This window comes from Chiloscyllium punctatum, chromosome 37 (assembly GCF_047496795.1).
Source record: "Chiloscyllium punctatum isolate Juve2018m chromosome 37, sChiPun1.3, whole genome shotgun sequence".
In the NCBI taxonomy this organism is placed as follows: Eukaryota; Metazoa; Chordata; class Chondrichthyes; order Orectolobiformes; family Hemiscylliidae; genus Chiloscyllium; species Chiloscyllium punctatum.
Window position 1 is genome coordinate 46,389,925 of NC_092775.1, and position 23,266 is coordinate 46,413,190.

Consider the following 23,266-nt stretch of genomic DNA (forward strand, 5'->3'; position numbering starts at 1 on the left):
TCAAGAAGGGCTGCAAAGAAAAGTCTGGGAACTATAGATCAGTAAGCCTATCATCTGTGGTGGGTAAGTTAATTGAGAAGATTCTGAGAGATAAGATATACAGAGGAACCTCGATTATCCGAATACCAATTATCTGAAAATTGGATTATGCTCGAAGTCCCGACAGAAACATTACATCAAAGACATGTGTCCAGCACTGATTGCATTTTTTGTTTCCAATGATTAAAAGTGCTGCCGAGAACAGTCCTGGACATTTCGAGACGGTGCCTGAACTCCCAACCCCCTCTCTCTCTTCCCACATTTTCCCTGGATTTCTACACAAAGGTGTACCCTAAAACCCCCTTCCCCAGGTAATCTCTCCAACATTGTCCTGTACCGGGCAAAAGTGGAACCTGTCAAAAGGTTGCAGTAAGAAGGTGTGAATGTGTGTGTTATCTGGAGACTCACCACCCGAAAGGCAGTAGCAGGAGCAGCAGTCTTGTTGTAGGTGTCCTGTTCCACTGCCCTGGAGACGGGGTGGGAGCACATGAGGGTGGGGGTGTGGGCAAACTGGGGGGTATGTTGGGGTGGGGGTGGGGTGGGGTGGGTGGGGGAGTTGGTGTTGGGGGCAGGCAGGGCGGGCGGGAGTGGTGTTGGATGGGATTGGGAGGCAGGCGGGGGCGGGTGAAGGGCAGTGTTAGATGGAGTTGGGGCGGGCAGGGTAGTGGTCTTGGACAGGATTGGGAGCAGGAGGGTGGTGTTGGGGCTGGCAGGGGGCCGCGGGCCGCGGTTTTGGACAGGGTTGGGGTGCGGGCAGGAGGGTGGTGTTGGACAGGATTGGGGGGGCGCGGTTTTGAGTGGAGTTGGGGGGCGGGTGGGGTGGCAGTGTTGGATGGGATTGGGGTGGGCGGAGGGCAGTGTTGGGAGCGGGAGGGGGGTGGTGTTGGACGGGGTTGGGGGGGCGAGGATGGGGGCTAACGCACGGTGTGCTGCTGCCTAGTCTGAACAGGGAGCAGACTTAATAGAAAACTGAGTCCCAGAGGAAAGGCATTGAATTGATTAACCGAATAATCAATTATCCGCATGCAATCGTGTCCGCCCATCTCATTCAGATAATCGAGGTTCCCCTGTACATGTATTTGGAAAGACAGGGTTTGATTAGGAGTAGTCAGCATGGCTTTGTAAATGGGAGATCATGCCTCACAAATTTGTTAGAGTCCTTAGATAAATTTGACGAGGACAGGGCAGTACACATAGTCAATATGGATTTCAGTAAGGCCTTTGATAAGGTTCCACATGATAGGCTGCTCTGGAATGTTAGATCACTTGGAATCCAGAGGGACCTGACAAATTGTTTACAAAATTGCCTTTATGGTTGGAAGCAGAGGGTAATAGTGGAAGGATGTCTGTCGGACTGAAGCCCTGTGACTAGTGAAGTGCCTCAGGGGTCAGTGCTGGGCCCATTACTGTTTGTTAGCTATATCAATGATTTGGATGAGAATGTACAAGGCATGATTAGTAAGTTTGCTGATGACACTAAAATAGGAGGTATTGTGGACAATGAGGAAGGGTATCCAAAATTGCAGGAGGACCTTGATCAGCTGGGGAAGTGAACTGAGAAATGGCAAATGGAGTTTAATATAGAAAAGTGTGAGGTCTTGCACTTTGGAGGTAGGAGTTTCATGGTGAATGGTAGGGACTTAAGGAGTGTAGTGGAACAGATAGATCTTGGAGTTCAGGTTCACAGTTCTCTGAAAGTGGAATCACAGGTAGACAGGGTGGTGAAGAAGGTTTTTGGCACACTGGCCTTCATCAGTCAGGGCACTGAGTGCAGAAGTTCGGAAGTTATGTTGCAGCTATACAGGACGTTGGTGAGGCTGCACTTGGAGTATTGTGTTCAGTTTTGGTCAGCTTGTTATAGGAAGGATGTTATTAAACTGGAAAGAGTGCAGAAGAAATTTACAAGGATGTTGCCTAGACTCAAGGGTCTGAGTTATAGGGAGAGGTTGGACAAGTTAGAACATTTTTCTTTAGAGCACAGGAGACTGAGTGTGGGGGGATTTATAGAGGTATATAAGATCATGAGAGGCATGGAAAGGGTGAATGCACTCAGTCCTTTTCCCAGGATTGGGAATTGAGGACTAGAGGGCATCAATTTAAGGTTAGAGGGGAACGAATAAAAGGGAACCTGGGAGGCAACTTTTGTACACAGAGAGTGCTACGTATATGGAATGAGATGCCAGGGGAAGTGGTTGAGGCGGGTACATTAACACCATTTAAAAGGCATTTGGATAAATACATGGATAGGAAAGGATTAGAAGGATATAGGCCAAATGCAGGCAAGTGGTTGGACATTTGGTTGGTTGGACATTTTGGTTAGCATGGAGCAGTTGGGTCAAAGAGCCTGTTTCTGTTCTGTAGGATTCGATGACTCTATAATTGAAATTGCCTGTGACATTTAATGAGATTTAATGACCGACAGTGTTGTAAACATCAAGGAAGTAGTTACCAAGAAATCTATGGGGTTTTTTTGGGGATTGTATTTGCTATTTGAAGAGTGTTTGATCAAAATATATGATCCATGTTTAGCACAAGTGACTCTGAGTTAAAAATAAGTTGTATATATTATTGTTCATTGTATTAATGTTCTAGGTTGTTTGTTCATTTTGAATCTTGTGGTTATGTTCACTCAACAACTGCCTGGTCTAATCTTAAAAATAAAGACTATTAATCCCTAACCAGATCACAACGTAATTTGGTGATCTCATCTAAGATCAAAGCATAAATGGTGTCTGGTCTGAGATCCTAATGAATAGACGTAGTATTGAATCAAATACTTACTTTTGAAGAAGTATTCTGATCAGTTGTGTGGTATTTTAATTAACCTAAAATGCCTTAGGAGTGATTTCTGGTTATGAACTATAGAACTGAAAACAAATTGCTGTGATATAGCTGTAGTGTGTGAGCAACCGGCTTTGTGACAGAAAAAAATAAAGAACTGAATACACCAGAAAGCAACAACATCATTTTCACTGTGCCACAGACATTTTTAGACAGTCAGTTTATTTACATTCAACTTTTAGAATGATGTTGTGCAACAGGCAAACCACATGCAGTGTGTTCAAACATAAAGTAACTGATTGCATTTTATTCATAAATTATAAAAGAAATATTAGACATCATTATAATCTTAACAGAAATATGCAGAATTTACAGCACAGAAAGCAGCTATTTATCTTTCTCAGTGTTTATGCTCCTCATGAATCTCCTCCAGATGTCCTTCTCATAGTCAATAATCATTTTCACTGTGTTTTCACGGACATTTTAACCTTTTTGTGTGTTTGATGATAATATGGTGAGACAAAGTGCAGAGAGCATTGTTTCTGTTTATAGCAATAAATTCTATATCGTTGGATCATAAAAGAACAAATTGCTCTCACTCTTAAAACTTCCCTCTTTTTGTATTGTGGTGAATGGCTGACTGAATTTTAATTGTTCCAAAAATTGCAGGATTTTCATGAAGAGACTTCTTTACTAAATATTTTCACAGGCAAGAATATTAAAGGATATCTTGATTGTTATTTGTCAATATGTTAACAGATGATTAAAAGCAGACAGCACGAGCTTGCAGTAGTTATCTTAAAACAAGGACTGGCACAAAAACAACCTGGGCTGCAGTTCAAGCTGTAAAGTCACTGCAAGAGTGGACCATTTTAAATATGCTCCCATTAGTAGGTTTTTTGCCACTTTTCTAAAATATAATTTTGTTCAATGGTAGAAATGGGACTTGCATTTTCAACCTGTTTTATAGTCAAATCAACATTGTTATGCCAGAGTAGACCAAAGGTTAAAACAGTTAACAATTCCAGGAAGGAATCAGCTGCATCTCACTGTGAACGGATAACTGAAATTGATTTATTTAGACAGGAAATTGTGTTCCTCATAGGCGGCATTTTGTTTTTTGTTTCAGTTGTTCTTTCATGGAGATCAGCTTACCAATATTCCATAAATTGTCAAACTCAGCAAGGTAAATAGGGAAGATCACATGTTGTTTGTCCCACTACGTCAACCTTCCTATCACCACTAAAAATGTTACAAGTATGACAGCTATGTAAAACTTCACTTATATATTAACATCACAATTAAAACATCTGAGCAAAAATATTTTATTTACATGGACTTCAGATGATTGAAGTAGTTTTCCAGCAAATCTTAAATTAGCATTGGAAAATTCATTTTCTTGTTTTTAAATATAATTTGCAGCATGTGTTATGATTCTATCAGTGGCAATAGGAAAAAAAACTGCTAAATCCCTTTCAGAGAACAAACTGTGAACAGTAATCTTGACCAAATTCCATAATATAGTAAAACAATATATGTTACGGATAGCAGAAGTGATTGCAAGATACTAATCTATGAATTCATTCAGTGATGCTGCTCTTATGGTGTCAAGAACCATTCCTCAGGATTACGATACACTGTTCCCTTAACATTTTAAGCTTAATTGTGCAAGACATAACTCTCACCAAGTGAGACTTTGCATAGTGGGATGGCATTTCCTGTGTAGTTTTGCTCAGAGAAATGTGCAATCAGTGACCCAACATAACTGTACTGCTTAATTACATACTTTCTCCATACTTTGAATTCTTTTCTGCCTATCTATCAATTCTTGCACTCAAGTGCATTTTAGTTCATTATTATGGTCACTGGCCCCAGGCTAAAATGAACTTCTAGCAACAACATTGATTCAAAGCAGAAGTAAGACAAATCCCAGAATAATAGACATCGCAGTGTTGTTATATTTTGATGATTTTTTTAAAGCATTTATTGTCACTGAGACCTGTGTTTTTTTTAATGTTTGAATGAATTTCTATGGCATCAGTAAAAATTACTCATTAAAAATTGAAACCTTTCCACAATTGCATCTTCTTAAATGTGACGTACTTAATATGCATGAATGCTTGTTAGATGGTTTGAAACGTTAATTTTTATCCTTGAGAGAAGGTAGTCCCTCAAGCACTGATTGCAAACACTGATTTCCACTTGTTCTAATGTATGTGAATGAGATTGGCAGGAAATATAGATGCTAATAGATATGAGCACAGTGGGTGTATTTCTGATTGTAATTTAGACCCCAGGAAAATTCCACTTAAAACCCATAGAGAATTTCTCTCCAGAGACTGCAACACCACTGAACTAACACTCTAATCTTCAGATTCGTTTAATGGTTACATCCACATCAATTTCAGAAGATATATCATTGCTTGGGCCTCTGAGGTGCATTATTGCAATCACTTCCAGGTTTATAACATTCCAGATTTAATCATGCTGTCATATAAATCTTTAAGGTGATGATAAAATCCCGGGTTACAACATAATCTAAATCTGTACTCATAGCCATTTCCCTTTGAATGTGATCAATAATGTTTCTTATCTCTATGGCGTTCACAGAGAGGGAGAGATCACATCAAACAACATCACATAACAACAAAATTTGATAACAGTGATAAATAACAGATTCATACATGAATTATATAATTGTACACTACATCTTGGACCATTCCGATGATTGAAAAGCATCATCTTTGCTAATGGTATATTGGAATCTTGATGTTTGATTGTTATTAAGACACCAAAGTTGCATACCAAGGCGAAGATAAAACTAAGAGAGTTCCAGTTTAGAGGTCTTGAGAAAGAACAGGTTAGTGCACAATGTAGGGAAAGTAAACATATACAGCAGCACATTTGAAGCTCAAGAGAATAAGAGAAGAAATTTCAGCAGAGAATTGACTAAAGATATGGGTAAATAGCAAAATAATTACGCATAGCTAAGTTTAAACCAAAGGGTGAAGGAAGGAGTATGAGCCAGTGGGAGGCATGATAGGTTAGAAATGTATGAAATATTGTGGATTTTCTCTTGACTAGTTTAAAATCACACAAAGAATAACTCCAGTTGTAATCTGCATGTGTCCTTTGGCTCATTCCCATGCCATTTGTTGAATGGAACAATCTGGCTTTGTACCAGTGTTGCAGTTACAATGTAATTATTGCCTGAATCTACAACCAAGACCCAATTTGACACACAAAAAAGCTTCAGAATCATTTTAAGCCCAGAAGCTAGTTTACAATTCAACTTTCACATCAATGTTTAGTGACTTCTCTAAACTTATGCCATATAAACTCATATAAATGATTCCTGAAGAAGGGCTTATGCCCAAAATGTTGATTCTCCTGCTCCTTTGATGCTGCCTGACCTGCTGCACTTTTCCAGCAACACATTTTTAAGCTCTGATCTCCAGCATCTGCAGTCCTCACTTTCTCCATATAAACTCACCCATATTATTCTCCTTTTCAAGTACATTCATGGATTCCCTTCCATACGTTTGATTAAACTAAAATTTATTATTTATTAGAATCTCCTGAATAATATTACATAACCTTCTAAACCCTTAAATGTTAATGATTACTACCGAGAGCAATCTTGATAATTTCATAAGGTCTTGTAAAACTGTTACATCCACACACCAACAGCCCTCATTGTCACCTTTGAATGAACTAACATTGTATAAATAATGGATTGTTTTGATTTCTTACCTTTCAATTGCTAAGGAGTAAATTGGTTTGACTCTGAGCTATGTAATTCCATTTAGGACTCTTAAGAAAATCTATAGCAGGCAGAGATTGAGTTAATCCCATTAAACTAATCTAGATTTGAAGTTGTAAAAGTAAAAGAGTCATGGTCAAATATTGTGTCAGCCAGTTCCCTTCGACTACCGACATCTTGATAAAGTAGTTAGAATCCAGTAATTTTATACAATCAAACGCACCAGATTCCTTCTTTAAGTTGCTATTCCTTTCTTCAGTTTTTAGGTCACTTGACATGGGTTTCATGTTCTTTAAATCCAGCTAGCAGAGCTGAACTGCTACAGCTTTTGGATACAGCAAGGGTAAGAGACAAATACTAGACAATAATGTGAACAGCTCATAAAACAGCTGAAAAATAACCGTACTTCACAATCAATTCTGTTTCGCAGGTTGGACAATCTATTCTCATCATGTAGGTTGAGGAATGAATGTTGTCTAGCATGCTCGGAGGTCTCCCAATGTCGTCTTCGTGGAGTTGTTAAGTTCACCCGAGAAAGCAGATAGAATCTTATTTCTACATCTTCTCCAATAGACATGGGGCTGAATCGAAGGCTATTGCGATGGTCCAATCCACTGGGGGCAATCATACATGGCCATTTTCAGAACTCCCAATGGGATTCAAAGTTTAATCAGTTAGTTTGCCTGCTCTGGAGTTTCTTTGCTTTTTAGGGTAGAGTTCCTACTTCTGAGAGATGCCAGCCAATCACAGGCTCTTTAATCCCAGTTGGCCACAATTTAAGACAGTCACTGTTAGTACTTTAACATGCTCGAGAACAGCGACAGGGAGGCATCCTGTGAGTGTAGATAAGTTACTTGCTTCGGCCACTCAGACAGGTTTCAGCAAGCTGGGATGAAAGGTCATTGTAGAGGGGGAGGCTCTCTTTCATCAGGGAGAGGCAACTGCTGACAGAGGAAACTCTGTGTGTGATAAAGGGTTCCAGAGTCCTAAAACCTGTAGGGTTCCACATGGTTTCCTCATGTGGAATACTGCCCCTCCCTGCTGAATACCGGCAGAGAGCTATGGGCCACTTACGGGGCCATTAATCAGTCACTTAGGGGTCTCAAGTTACCACTGGGTGAAATGGTCCATCTTAACTTTCCTGGACCTTGACTTAATCTCGAGGAGATAGGAAGTGACAGGAAATCTATCCCCTGGCTTCCCTTCTATTTCTATGGCCTCACCTCCCAGATACTGCTACGGAGCAGTTGTTATATTCTACTCCTGGCTTCAGACAAAGAAGTATTCTCTCAGTGAGGTATTAGTCTACATTAGTGCTCAAATCATTGCTGCTCAGGACCTAAAGCTAGGCAAGTAAAATGCTAAAGAATTTCAAATCAGCACATTATTATGTCTTCCCTTTTATATTTTAACATGAATTAAATTTTAAATCGAAGCTTAGTGAAAAATTTATAGTGTCACGTTGCTTCATTGTGATATTCCCTTGTAAGGAAAGTTAGATTTTTCCAGTTCATGGTTGAATCGTTAGGTTTTGAAAGAACTATGTACTCAGAATTATTCATATAAAGCAATTTTTTGTATAAATTTTGCTTTGAAATAAAGAGTTCCTTCCAGGTCTTTGACCTTTTTATGAATTATTTACCAAAGTAAAATGGTTTTCTTCACCAGTTCAAAACTCGGTTAATATTTCAGAATGCTAATATTGTAATTTATAGAAATTATTTTTATCCCCCACATGAAAGCCATTCAATTAAGATAACTTGGTCTTTTTATAAATTCAAGGAGTTTAGTTGTTAAACAGATGTCACATGAAATAACAGTTTTTTTAAAAAAAGGAAGTAATTAATTAAGAATAATTGAAATATACAGAATCCTACCTTTGACAGCAACAGAAACAACTGCCTTTGCAAACAACCGCAGAGCAGGATACCATTCTGAGTTTGTCTGCACGCTGCCTCCTCTTGACCTGGAGGGACAATGAAGAGTTGATCCTGAGAATTCCAACCCATGAGATTGCTGCTGTATCCTATGTCAGGGATGATGCTATACATCTACTCATTCTAAAGACAGGTATATTAATTTACTTCAAAACATTCAGGGCAAGTTATCAACAGATTTCCAGTGATCAGCGTTGTACACAATACTAGTTCAGAAGTAGTCCTGTAAGATATTGTCATTTATGTCTGAAGCATAGAGTCATAGAGTCATAGAGATGTACAGCATGGAAACAGACTCTTCGCTCCAACCCGTCCATGGCGACCAGATATCCCAACCCAATCTAGTCCCACCTGCCAGCACCCGGCCCATATCCCTCCAAACCCTTCCTATTCATATACCCATCCAAATGCCTCTTAAATGTTACAATTGTACCAGCCTCCACCACTTCATCTGGCAGTTCATTCCATACACGTACCACCCTCTGTGTGAAAAAGTTGCCCCTTAGGTCTCTTTTATATCTTTCCCCTCTCACCCTAAACCTATGCCCTCTAGTTCTGGACTCCCTGACCCCAGGGAAAAGACCTTGTCTATTTATCCTATCCAAGCCCCTCATAGTTTTGTAAACGTCTATAAGGTCTCCCCTCAGCCTCCGACTCTCCAGGGAAAACAGCCCCAGCCTGTTAAGCCTCTCCCTCTAGCTCAAATCCTCCAACCCTGGCAACATCCTTGTAAACCTTTTCTGAACCCTTTCAAGTTTCACAACATCTTTCCGACAGGAAAGAGACCAGAATTAAACGCAATATTCCAACAGTGGCCTAACCAATGTCCTGTACAGCTGCAACATGACCTCCCAGCTCCTGTGCTCAATACTCTGACCAATAAAGGAAAGCATGCCAAACACCTTCTTCACTATCCTATCTAACTGTGACTCCACTTTCAAAGAACTATGAACCTGCACTCCAAGGTCTCTTTGTTCAGCAACACTCTCTAGGACCTTACCATTAAGTGTATAAATCCTGCTAAGATTTGCTTTCCCAAAATACAGCACCTTGCATTTATCTGAATTAAACTCCAACTGCCACTTCTCAGCCCATTGGCCCATCTGATCCAGATCCTGTTGTAATCTGAGGTAACACTCTTCGCTGTCCACTACACCTCCAATTTTGGTGTCATCTGCAAACTTACTAACTGTACCTCTTGTTCTCACATCCAAATCATTTAAGGAAGTGACAAAAAGCAGTAGACCCAGCACCGATCTTTGTGGCACTCCACTGGTCACAGGCCTCCAGTCTGAAAAACAACCCTCCACCACCACCCTCTGTCTTAATAAAATTTCATAATTCTGAATATCAGAAAAAAGCATTTTTTGCAAGTGAATGACAATGCAATGTCTAAAACACTATTTCCTCTCAAACACTGGGTGGTGTACTGGGTTAGACAGAGGTCTGTAGGAAGTGAGATCATGGGAGTAAAGACTCTTACATTTTTGAACTGCAAGAGCAATATGTGAAATTAAATTTGACAATTCCAAAGTACAAAATTGACCATTATTTTCCATTAATTTGCAATACCATTCAGAGTGGCTTTAAGATGCCTATTGGGAAATGCCTTTTATTGACCATCCTCTAATTTTATAGCCTTTTCTCTAAGTAATGCTGTAAGTCACACTCTATGCAATAAGGACCTCCTCCGAAAATGATGTCATTTTGAATTCAGTCGGGTTCAGATTTCTCTCCTGTCCTGCCCCTTTCCCCGAGTAAAATGTTGGAAATAGGGGCAGGACTTCAGGATCTGGACATCTGGCATTATTTTAGATAAAACATGCCACCTCCATGAGTCCAGAAAAATCTATGCTCCTGTATTCTGTTCTGAAATTGTGGCTGACACAATGTTGGAATAGAATGTATCCTCCAAAGCAAAAACAAAGTACTGAGAATGCTGGAGATTTTATGCCTGGTAATATAAATCCAACTGTGCATGGATCATTGAATGAACAGTGTTTCATTCTTCCTTCACTTTGAAAGTTATTACCTTTCTAAATTTGTCGTATCTGTTGAACGTTTACAGCACTAAAATATTCAAAATTTGTGTTGCTTTAAAAATGTGCTCTTTGGATAAAAAATGTTTAAATAACCACTTAACTGTAAAGTCATGATTCAAACATCCAATTCAGTATATCCAATATATTTCCTTAAAATCAAATTGTGTTGTGTAAATGTAAATATGCTAGTAATCAATATGGTCCAGACAATTAACCCATGTCTGCATTTAATTTATGTGTTTTATTCAGAGTGTAATTCAATAAATGTTGTGTATGAAGCATGCTGCTTTGCATGTAACATGACATTTAATACAATTCAAACCATTTCAGTTCAAATCACACACTGCATTATGTTTCCAGTTCAAATCTCATCATCTGGTCACGTTTTCAGTCTGCACCATGATGCTTGATGTCAGAGCGAAATAAACTCGCTAAAACTGGCTTTAACCATTCACTGTAGGTGTAAGATAGGAAACAAATACAGACTGCAGGATGTTGCATGGACATAACAGATGCCAAAGTTAAGATGACATTAATAAATTAATTGTACTTTCGTCCAATAGTGATGACGCTATTTTATTTCCTTGATGTGGCATTGGACAGTACATACACGTATTAATGCTTTCGCCTTATCCAATGAATACTACAGATTAAAAAATTGCTTTTACTGCTCTTCATATCATTCACCAGATTCTCTATCGTGATCACCCGTTAACTTAAGCTTGATTAATGTTGTATGAATGTCCATTATTTGTATCAGCTTAAACGAATATTAGAACTATTTATCTCATATTAGGTCTTGGAGTGGCTGCTGTAGCTGCGGGTGGCAGTCTGGAACGTAGACAAACAACAGGAAGTTTGCCTGATCCCCAGGAAGCTGTGCCCAATTCGGAAACACACTGCAACTTGGTGATACTTGCAGTGGACAGCAGAGTGAGCTGTTTTTATTGTCCAAACAATGAAAAGTTTTGACAGCAATTTTAACATGAGAAGATTAATAATCTCATTTGTTTTTGAACTAGGATTCAGCTGAAGAATATTGTGCTCTCATCTGTCAGGTTTTTCGTATCATTTATGGAGATCAGACAATAGACTGTGTGGATCGAGCAGGACTCCATTATACTTCCACACCAGACAGACATTGGTTAATGGAAAGAAGTATGTTTCAAATCGAAAGCAGGCATATTATTATCAATTGCTCATATCAAATGTGTTTATTCAGTGTTGTTGACAGCAGCATCGAGGAACAATCCTAACATCAGCAATATTGCCACCAAGTACAGAAGGAAATGACAATTTATGTAACATTTGCATAGATGTACATGTACCTAAACTAATTTTTCACTTCTAAATTCTTCAAACTATTGTTTTAAATAAGAACAGCCTACCTGAACAATCCTGAGCTATGACTTATACAGCTGCATTGCATAGATCAGCTCCTTTCCAATTCTATGCACACACACAGACATACACATACACAAGGACACAAGAAAAAGTCAGGGTAGCAACAATAGTTTGCGACAGTGCCAACAGCTCATGTCTGGTAATTCTAGTATTCATGATTTGGAAACACAGAGGATCAGAGTACGCACCAACCTAACCTTAACTCTTACCCTAACTTTGACCCTTACTAATGCCCAAACTAACCTGAGGCCCCTGACCTGAACTCTAATAAATGTAATGAGGGTATTTGTGTAAAAGCAAAATCTGTTTTTTGTATTATTTGAACAGTATCCATGTTGAAAAAATGGGAGGGGCAATCAAACATGAATTGCACTATGCTTTAAAAGCACTTAATTGTTTATAAAGTACTTTGCGATATCCTGAGATCCTTAAAGACATTATTTAGACATAAGATAGGTCTTGTGCAATCGCAAACTCTCGCGAATTGGCAGTATGTCCTTCATCTTGCCTGATTATCTTTTCATTTGAAGTTGCACATTTTTACCCCCATTAAAGACCTTGCTTTCTTTCTTTTAAATCATTTGTCCTGAGGCACCAGATAAAGATAAGTTTTTGATAACTGCTATAATCATGGGCTGAGAAGCTTTGGCTAGTTTCATTGCCATCGATCCTTCCTGCTGGTATTAGTCCAAGGGGAGTTTTTAAGAAGAGTTATTAAACTTAAAACGTTAACTCTGTTGCTCTCTCCACAGATGCTGCAAGACCTGCTGAATTTCCCCAGCATTTTCTGTATTTATTTCAGATTTCCAGCTTCTGCAGCACTTTGCTTTTATTTGAGTCTTGTTTACATATTTCTTAATAGTTAATAATGTCGCATCTAAGCTGCATGATGGTCTTTTGGGAGACATCAGACTAAACCTAAGAGTTCTTGTTACTGCAACATTCTCACAGCTTTGGTGGCAAATAAAGAACTGGTTAACTCCTCCTAGGAATACTTCTTTGTAGATATTTTTTATTCATCCTGTTCAGAGATGTTGTTATACATCTTTGGAGCAGGTAACACTTGACCCAGAGGTAGGGACATTACTGCTGCACCACAAGAGCCCTACACAGTTCTTTATATCAAGACACAGCCTATCTCATAATGTCAGTTTACTCTTTGAGATACTAACTGCTTTATATGACACCTTTGAGACCCATGAAACTGTTTAATAGCTCTCTATTTTGCGTGTTTGGAAATGCATATTTTGAAGAACAGCAAAGGATTTATCTCTCAGTTAACATTACAAAAACAGATTATATGGTCATTATCACATTACTAGAATAGTACAAAAACACTATAACATGATTGCATTGATGATTTTAGGTCTGCCTTAGTTAGAGAGTGAAAGGTAAATCCCTTGGGATCCACCTACCATTGTACCATTGTACCTAACTACCATTGTAAAGTTGCCTAGAATATAATTGTACACCCCCATTGAAGAAACTGAATTGATCCCAAACTAGTTTCATTGCATTACAAGTGAATTAATTCTCTTTTTGAAAAAACTATGATGCAAGTATTTAAATTTGAAAATTGATCTAGATGTAGGTTTGCCTGCTGAGCTGGAAGGTTCATTTTCAGATGTTTCATCACCATACTCAGTAACATTTTCAATGAGCCTCCGGACAACGCACTGCTGATGTTTCCTGCTTTCTATTTACATGTTTGGGTTTCCTTGGGTGGGTGATTTCATTTCCCATGGTGATGTCATTTCCTGCTTTTTTTCTCAGGGGGTGGTAAATGGGGTCCAAGTCAATGTGTTTGCTGATAGAGTTCCGGTTGCAATATCATGCTTCTAGGAATCCTCGTGTGTGTCTCTGTTTGATTTGTCCTAGGACGGATGTGCTGTCCCAGTCGAAGTGGTGTCCCTTATATGTATGTCAGGATACTAGTGAGAGTGGGTCATGTCATTTTATGGCGAGTTGATGTTCACGTAGCCTGGTGGCTAGTTTTTTGCTTGTTTGTCCAATGTAATGTTTGTTCCAGTTCTTGCATGGTATTTTGTAAATGATATTAGGTTTGCTAGTTGTCTGTATAGGGTCTTTCAAGTTCATTAGCTGCTGTTTTAGTGTGTTGGTGGGTTTGTGGGCTACCATGATGCCAAGGGGTTTGAGTAGTATGGCAGTCATTTCCGAGATGTCTTTGATGTAGGAGATTGACTTGGACCCCATTTACCATGCCCTGAGAAAAAGAACAGAAATTGACGTCACCACAAGAAATGGCATCATCAACCCAAGAAACCCAAACATATAAATAAAAAGCAGGAAACATCAGCAGTGTTTCATCTGGAGACTCACTGAAGATGTTACCTAGTATGGTACAAAACATCTGAAAATGAACCTTCCAGCTCAGTGAGCAAACCTACATCCAGAACCTCAACCTGAGCTACAAATCTTCTCAAAACTTGAAAATTAATGCTTCCTGTCTGAATGATAAGAGTATACTTGGCTGGCAGGTTAATACTCATTTCATAGGAAAGAATTAGACTACCATATATGTGTGCTCTACTACAGCTCTGAGTTATGTGGTCACTCTCTGATTAATGCTGTAGCAATATAAACCTTTGTTATGTTGGTCCACTGGCAACACCAAAGTATGAAATGTTGCACATGTCATTGAAATTTATTATTGAAATGACTATCAATGAGTGAAAGAAGATAATATGGTGTAATGATTAGCTTTCCTGCCTCTGAATCAGAAGTTCTGGATTTCATTCTCACCACAGGATTTGATGAATAAGGAAAGCATGCTTGTATCATGGCTGAACAGATTGTGTATCAATCTACAATTATTTCCAACGCATGCCAATGGCAGGCAGTAAGAATGGAAAATATTCCTGGTCAGCCATATGATTGAAGGAAAACTGCAGGTGTCATCATCACTATCTATTGTTTCTGATTACAGCATGCATGTAAAAGGGCATTTAGGCTCCTGGCATGATTTTTGATAGACATACATCTATAAACTGCACAAACATTAAATTATAAACTGAAAATAATTGTGATGTTATCTTTAGGTTAGTTTCTGCTATTGGCTCCAGATTTAGCATACCCAACTCCTGGAGGTATTAAATAATGTGTTGCAAATCTTTGTGAATATAGGTTTGGGGAAGTTGTTGGGGAAGTATCAGCAAATTGTACTGAGAAGTACAAAACTGTTTCCTAAAGTGTTTTGATGGTGAAATCGCACTGTGACTTTAATCTACAGTGATTGACAAGTAAAGATACAGGAGTTTTATTATTTAAGTAACTCAAAAATAGTGGGATCAAGAAAAATAGTCTTAACATTGTGAATTGGACTAGGCAGAGGAATGAAGTAGAGATGCCTGTATAAAAGTCATAGTTTGGGACATGGGTTACTGAATCCATGGTTGCTGTGTTTGTGATTTGTCAATTCTGTATCTGGGCTGCAGGGTAGGTTTGCTTAGTTTCATAATGGATGACCTGCTTCTTGCAGAGCATTATTGATGTTCCTTTCACATTGGCTGCTCCTTTGTTGGAGATGTATTGCTGTGCAAAGCCTTAGGAAACTACAGAAACCAGTAAATTGTCTCTTCTACATAACTATGTGATTCATGCCAGGTAAGAAGCAAATGATTATAAACAGGCTAAGGGATAAGACTAAAAAGCTAAAGAAAAATACTCAACTGTGTTTGTGTTTGTGTTTTTTCTTATTAAAGGGGGAAACTATGGTATAGAAAATGTCAAAATTTAAAAACCATGCAGCAAAAAATTATTTTGTTTTAAGTGTCAATATCAGAAATAAATATTTGACTGCTCACAAAGTTCACTAATAACTAATTTTCCTTACCATGTGAAGCACTGTAACTCTAAATATTTTGCTAACAGTCCCCTTTTCACTGATTCTTCAGGTGACAGTAATCAAACCGCTCAGACTTACGGCTATGAAGCAGATTTTAGCTGTTGCAGCTCCTTGTAAGTATTCCTCATTCTAGAAGTGTGTTTTGAACAGCACTTGAATAATAGGCACAGAATGTTTCTATTTTAAACTATGTTACTTCTAGTTTCACCTTTTTCTTTTCCTGAGCACAGTGATGGGTCACAGGACATATACGAACCTTACTGCAATGGTAGTTCTTCCCCTTCATTCAGAGAATCACAATTCAGCCAAGGCACAGCTGGCAGTGAGAGTGACCAGAGTAGCACTGGAGCTGATCTGCTACAGGATTATATGACAACTGTAAGTAAATATTTTGTGCATCATAAGTGAGACATTGCTATCTTTATTCATCTAAAATGACAGCATCCATTTACACAGTCTGAAGTGTGAAAATGTTTCCCCCTTTCTTTCTCACCTTATTCTAATTGATTTATTTATTGTACCATTGTCATAGAGATTACTTAAATATGTAACTGTCACTTCCAAAGCAAAGTTTTTGAATTGGTTAATTACAGTGCCCTCACCCCTCCTACTTTGAAATGGATCCCTGGAGGCAATAATCCTTAAGATGTCAGTCTTCAAACCCTTCCTTGGCTAATTCAGACTCATTGGCAGGCTTATTCAGCAGCAGGTGTCATCACAGTTGAATCTAACTCTGTTTCAATCCAAAGTTTCTACGCCCACACAGTATTGAAAAGAAATGTTGAATTGTAAGCATGATCAGGAATTTTGGCTGTATTATCCTTACCAGTCCTGAGGCCAAAAATTGATCTACATCACCACTGCCATCAAGGTTGTTCAACTGAGCAAAGATCATTCATTCATGTAGGATCCTCCTGGTATTAATACTCAGAGTTACACCTCATGACATGCTTATCTATGGAACCTAGAAATTAATTACCCCTTCCAGACAACCACAATTGTTGATAGTTTTTTCTCTTTAAACCACATACCTACTGTACTGCATGCTATCTAAACATCTGGCAGAGCTCAGTGAATGGTTACTCTTATAACCAGCGACTAGAACAATAAGGAGATTTCATTTTCTTCCCTGTTTAGAAACAACATTTCGAGTTTTCCAAATGGGACACTGAGATTGAAATTCACCATGTAGACATAAAACTACTTCAAACTATTCTGTCACACATTCCAGCAAGTCCATGAGTGAAATTTTCCCAACATCTAAATGACAAGGGCATTGGCAAGAAAGTTTGAAGAATACAGTGAGACTGGAGAATTGAGATTCTGGAGGATTCGACAGCCAAATAGGAATCTTGTCAGTGAGCAAGGGCATATTTGCATATATCAGCATCTCATTATTACCTGTTTCACCTGTTATATGCAGGTTGCTCTTCTCCCAGGTACCATGAGAAAATAAATGGTGCCAATTTGCAACTCAAGGTGCCAGTGATTCCAAACATCTCAGGGCACACTCCATGCACAGCAATAGCCTGCACCCACCATCCATGGAAATTGGCATCAGCAAAACACTCCCTTCACTACATCATCATGCACTTCAACACAGTGCTTTGGTGCCCATTCATCTGTTATATTGCAATGCTGTCCTTCACTTTTTCCATTGTTTAATGAAGGTTAACATTAATAACTGACTGAAAGCTTCACAATACCTGATGACCTATGCAACAATAGCAACGTGTTATGTCAAGTTGGGAGTTAGAAAAAGAATAGCACACGGTTATAATGTCATATGGCACTAAGGAAGGGGACCTTCTGTGCTTTCACTCTTGTAGCTACAGGTAAAACAACAGTCAATCATACTGGTGATGATTAAAATGCAATTTATTGACAAAATGTCATATTTTATGTACAATGAAGTATTACCCATGCCACCTATGTGCCTCCAGAAAGCTTACTTTTTCCTTGCCCTCTCATTACGTGTAAGTGCAGTCCCAGAGTCCCAACTGGGGAGGAGGGAATCTGTCCTATAGCACAGCTTGTATATTTGTATTTCACCAGAATCATAAAGAGAACACAAGGCAGAGGGAAAATAAACTTGAGCAGGGAATATTTTACTATATGTCTCTCATCTCCATGGTTTTTAGACTGTCCTCTTAGCTTCTGCCTCCAGGTCAACTGACACGTTCTCTTAAAGAGGCAGCACGTACCCCACTGCATATGTAACAGCTTGGATGGGCAGGCCTGGGCGTGTTTGTGGATAGAGGGGCTAAACATACTAAGAGTGTGCTGTCCAGATGCAGCCTCAACCTCCCTAGCTTGAACTCCATAGGGTTATAGGGTCATAGGTAGGGTGGAGGGGAAGGGGTCAGGTTCCATTGCAGCATCCTGACAGGAGACATTTGGGGGTCTGCACGTGGTTCCTGCTCTGAATGGGTAACTGATTGCACCACCGTAACTCACTGAGAGGAAGTGGAACTGGCGTGAGGTTAAGGTCTCTTATTCCTCATTGTTGACATTGAGCACCAATGATTAATGTAATGGAGTGCTGGTCTGTTTACATCTCTGGCAGCTACTGTGTGTCCTGTTGGCTTTCCATCACAACGACCAACCTGGCCATGGAGACAGCCAGTGCATGCATTGCCAGACCCAGCATGGTAAAGGGACCCCTGGTGGACTTCAATCTTCTATCCAATTTTCCAACTGTCTCTGTTGGGGAAAAGTTAACATTATTTGCCTGGAAGCCATCTTCCTAATTCGGCTGAGAGTTCCATTTTGTGTCCCCAGCCAGAACTTTGCTGGCTATGCATTCCTTATTTGAGGTAATGTGAAAGGTTGTCCTTATCTTCCTTCTCAAGATAGTGTCTCCTCCCTTTGCTGAATGATCAGTGCAGGCTGTAGAACCAGTCAAGCTGACATAGACTTTCCAATCAGTCCCCCTTCCTTTTCTAGTTATTGCCTCTTCATGGTCATTCAGCCAATTAGGGATATCTCTGCTTAGTATTAGCAATCTGTGTAACTAGAGCAGGTGGTGATACCACTTAATCTGTCCACTTGTGGAATGCATAATAGTGCTTTAGTTTTGAACTTAATGACTAACTTCTAATTTAGTACCAACTTGCAAGCATGCCAAACTGTGTAATTAACGGTCAGCTCCGAGCTGTTTTCTCTATATAATCCTGTAGTATCCTGATGTACTTTGGAATAACAGCGAGTCACAGTTAGGATGTTGAATTCCCCCTGATATATCGTGTAATCAACTAATCAGTTCGCAAGGTCTGAGTCTGAGAGATTTTGTCAATAGTCTCTAACCAATGCTTGCCGTTCCTGCATCTGCTAATACATTTGCACAAAGTTACTAATAGCCGACAGCATGGAATCCTCTTTACCTGGGACTGACCTGGACCTGGTCTCCAAATGCGTCCTGATTCTAATCTAGCCACTGAAATGTCAGTATCTGAGCTGGTGGAGGGTGCAGGAGGAAGCCTTGCCAGTATTTCCTCTGAAAGATCTGTGACCTCTCCCTCAGCAGCGGGAGAGGAGCTGATAACTGGAGGGGCTGGCCTCATGCGGACTGGAGCAGAGTGCTGTTGGTATGTGCAGAAGACAAAAGAGGGAATGAGTGATAGAATGAGGGGTGGGGGGGCGCATTGAGGGAAAGCTTCAGCATTACATGAATACTTTGACATTGGTGGTTATTGGGAAGCAGCATAGCACACCACAATGAATCTTACCAACTGCTGGAACATGGAAGCCTCAGCATCACGAGTGGTCACAATCTTCTCTCAATAATTTAAAGGGCATTCTCCTCCTAGCGGGTGAGGAGACAAATGTCATCCACCCCACCATCCCTCTTGAGCATCTCAGACCTATCATGTCTCATTTAGTGAGATGAAAATGCTTGACACAGCTGGTGTGGGTGGATGAAAACTGGCACGCTATCCCGAGTTGAGGAAGTGTAGAGGATAGGAAGGTAACTAGTAACAGTACTTTACAGTGGAAAGATGGACTGGGTGAGATCCAGACTGGAAGAAGATATTATGATGTTGTGGGAAGTGGATACAGTAGTGGAGTTAGTGAGAATGTGAGGTAGCAGAGAGAAAATGGTGGTACATACTCTGGCAGAGCACAGAAAGTCATTGAAATTTTTGTGGCACTGCTGCACCTTCCTCCAGACCACTGACAGTGTAGTCACTCAAGTGAACTATTTCAGAACAATTTGGCATTCGTCAGGATCTCCAGGCCCCTGTTGGCAAAGCAGAGTGCGAGTTTGCCATATTCTGTCCAAATGTACAGCAATGTGATGAGGCCTGCAGCATTCGAAATGGTGTGTAGTTGGGGTTTAAGTATGACTGTCTCAGCCAGAATGCAAGTAAAGGCTAGCACTTCCACCTGTGCTAAGTGTGAGATTGTGTAAATTGGTGCCATTGAGGTCAGATATATACTTAATGAGATGAACAGCAGAAAGTTACATGACTAAAGGCACAAGGGCTTGCAGACAGAAATTTGACATGAATCTTCCCAAAACTGATGCATAGCCATAATGTGGGCTAATTCAGTAGGGAAGGAAATTTGTTCACAAAGCATCAGTTTGCAGACTTAAGTCCAATTCCTGAGAGCAGACACCACTCTGGACTACATGCTCAGCCCTCACAACATTATTCTTGAAAATCAAATCCCCCTTTACAAAAAATAGCACTTTGTACATACTTCAAGGTACGCTTCTTACTGAATATAAGGAGTTACAAATGTAGAAAGGAGAAATGCTTTTCTGCTTCTCCCATCCACTCTGTTATCTAGCCCTTTTTATTGGAGTTGAATAGACTGCTTATCTGTATAAACAGTCAGGGAAATGGGCATTGCTGACTTGGTCAAAAAGTATTGTCCATCTCCAGTTGTCTTGGAGAGATGGTGATGAGCAACCTTCTTAAATCATTGCAGTCTGTGATGTAAGTGTGCACATAGTGCTGAAAAGCAGGCAGTTCCAGGATCTTGAGCCATTGATAGTGAAGGACAATGATATTGTTCCAATTCAAGAAGATATGTGGTTTGGAGGGGAACTTGAATGATGAATCTTCATTATGTGCATGAATGTTAAACTTGTGGTAGCAGCCTGATTATATTTACTCAATTAAATGGTTTCTCTGAATAGTGGTTCACAATGTTAGTTTTACTGTGAGTGACAAATTAAAAACCTATTTTTTTATTTCCTTAGTCGACCCTATGATAGAATATTTCTTTATAAAGTATTTTACAATAATTTCTTTTGTACGCGGTAGCTTAATTACATTTACTCCACATAACACACACCTCAGATTGTTTTTGACAACTTTATCAATTAAGATACATACTAAATAAATTGATTGTATTGACAAATATATAATGCAACACTACAAGATGATTCTTGTTTGAATTGTGTGTACTGTCACTGAGTGTGTGGCTCAGAAATCCAGCACCATTTTTCAGATACTAAATAGTTTTCTAAAATTTCAGTATGAGGAACATATGTTCATTACAAGCCAAACAAGTATTGTCTGCTATGTTGGTAAAGAGCAAAACACTGGGGCAAAGTGCACACACCTCAAGTAGACACCAAATCCTTCACAAATCTTACTAAAAGGCCTAATTCTTATTTGAGGCACCTATTGCAAGACTAGTTTTCCCTGCAGCAGTCAGCAAAACAAAGTCTACAAAAGAACATAGATACACTGTAACAAATTCAAAACAAAGAATAGGAAAAACCTTGTCATACTGAGGGAAGTGAGACTGTGGATTTCAGAAGTAGTATTTATAATTGTGTTAAAAATTAAGCATATTTTTGATAGCTGATTGAAGGTAACAGGATACAGGAACACTATAGGCAAATGGGATTTAGAATATTACTCAAGTTGGAAGAAAACACCTGTATGAATTGATTAGATTTTAAAATGGGACTCAGGCATCCCTGCGTCAGGGAGCGGAAAACTGACCAGGGGGTTCCCATTCCTGTTTGCAGTTGCAAGTGACTTAGCAAAGACATCTAGTAAGGACAGGGTTGCTCATGGCTCTGATGTACTTTGCAGCCAAATGACCTTGGCAGCCTTCATTATCGAGGGCCACATTTCAATAGTGGCCAGTGAATGAAGTATCGGAAGACATCTGGTGCCTCTGAAACTGTGCACCAATGAGAAGTCAATAACTTCAGGAGGGAATAAAGTTTATTACAGCAACATTATAATAAATACTTAGCTTATAGTTGTTGCTCACTTCTGATTTACGATACAGACTCTTCTCCATTACACTGTATTGGGATTTGCTCTTAATCTCCCCTTTTCAAATCTAAAATTTGTTCTAATTTCTTTTCACTACTGGAGTTTGCTGTCTTGATACAAATCACAAAGCCATAAATTGAATACTATAACAAGGTCCTTCCTTGTATCAAGATTCTGTGGCAGTAATAAAGTATGAAGCATACAAATTTTTTTTAAAGGGTAAAATGGGGACATATATACCACAATTGCTCTTATGCTATAAATAAAGCAGTACAAATGCAAGGCCATTTGTTAAACAGACACTTTATTGCACAGATGAGCTTTTGCAACCTCAAAGGCCTCTTCTGAAACTGATGTACTGCTTATTGTAAGCAAGCTATGAAGTAAATTTATACCAGTGTCAGTTCAGTTTGACAAAACCATTCTAATGGAGTGGTTTATAAAAATAATATTTTTTCTGCCAAAAAGAACGTCAATACAGTCTGGAGAGCATGAAATGCTCTTCAGATAGCAACATTTCACAGGGCTGGCCTTGAACAAGACAACTGTATATCTTCCACTCAAGTGAACCATGGATTAGCTCCAGGTAAAATGTCTTCTGTTTACATTGAAAATGCATTGGGAAAAAGTACCTATGATCATGATGAGAAGGTAGAAAGTTTGATTCCTCAGTAAAATTGACCCCAATAGCACAATCTATTGAAAAAACAGCTTATGTGTCACAGCGTTGATGGAGAATTTCATATAAATAATGTGTGCACGAGCCAGCAAATCCAGCAGTGGTTGGTGTGGGTGAAGGTGATCAACAGGCATTATTACTGGGCACAGAGGAATAGAAATATAAAAGCTTACCTTGCTCTCAATGCATGGACAGAGATGCAAGTTACTCACTGAACAAAACGTTTTGAGTTCAGCCACAGATATTGCTGCACACCCAACAATATGGTTGATTTGAGCTCATCAATGGAGGCAATATCAATAGTTTTTCCCATACATATATGTAAAACAGGCCTCCAATGTCTTTCAATTGTCCTCTTGGTGTTTCCTTTCTCCTTTGAGAAGTTTAATACTATTAAATCTTTCTATCCATGTTTATAATTTTCACTCATTGATCAAGACATGTGACAAGAACAAAAAAATGTCAACTGTCCAAGTTAAGCGATGCATTTTTGAAATACTAAGGAGTTTCT

The 23,266-nt window shown here is 39.3% G+C and overlaps 1 protein-coding gene across 1 annotated transcript in view; it reads left to right on the forward strand.

The window, feature by feature from the left end:
• The window catches only part of ccm2l (CCM2 like scaffold protein), a 38,015-nt gene that overhangs the window by 12,119 nt on the left and 2,630 nt on the right, over positions 1–23,266 (forward strand). The window contains exons 3-8 of the mRNA XM_072556762.1: positions 6,843–6,926; positions 8,470–8,653; positions 11,359–11,495; positions 11,585–11,720; positions 15,881–15,944; positions 16,062–16,209. Of these exons, the coding sequence (XP_072412863.1) occupies positions 6,843–6,926; positions 8,470–8,653; positions 11,359–11,495; positions 11,585–11,720; positions 15,881–15,944; positions 16,062–16,209 (753 nt within the window). The remainder of the gene's footprint in view (positions 1–6,842; positions 6,927–8,469; positions 8,654–11,358; positions 11,496–11,584; positions 11,721–15,880; positions 15,945–16,061; positions 16,210–23,266) is intronic.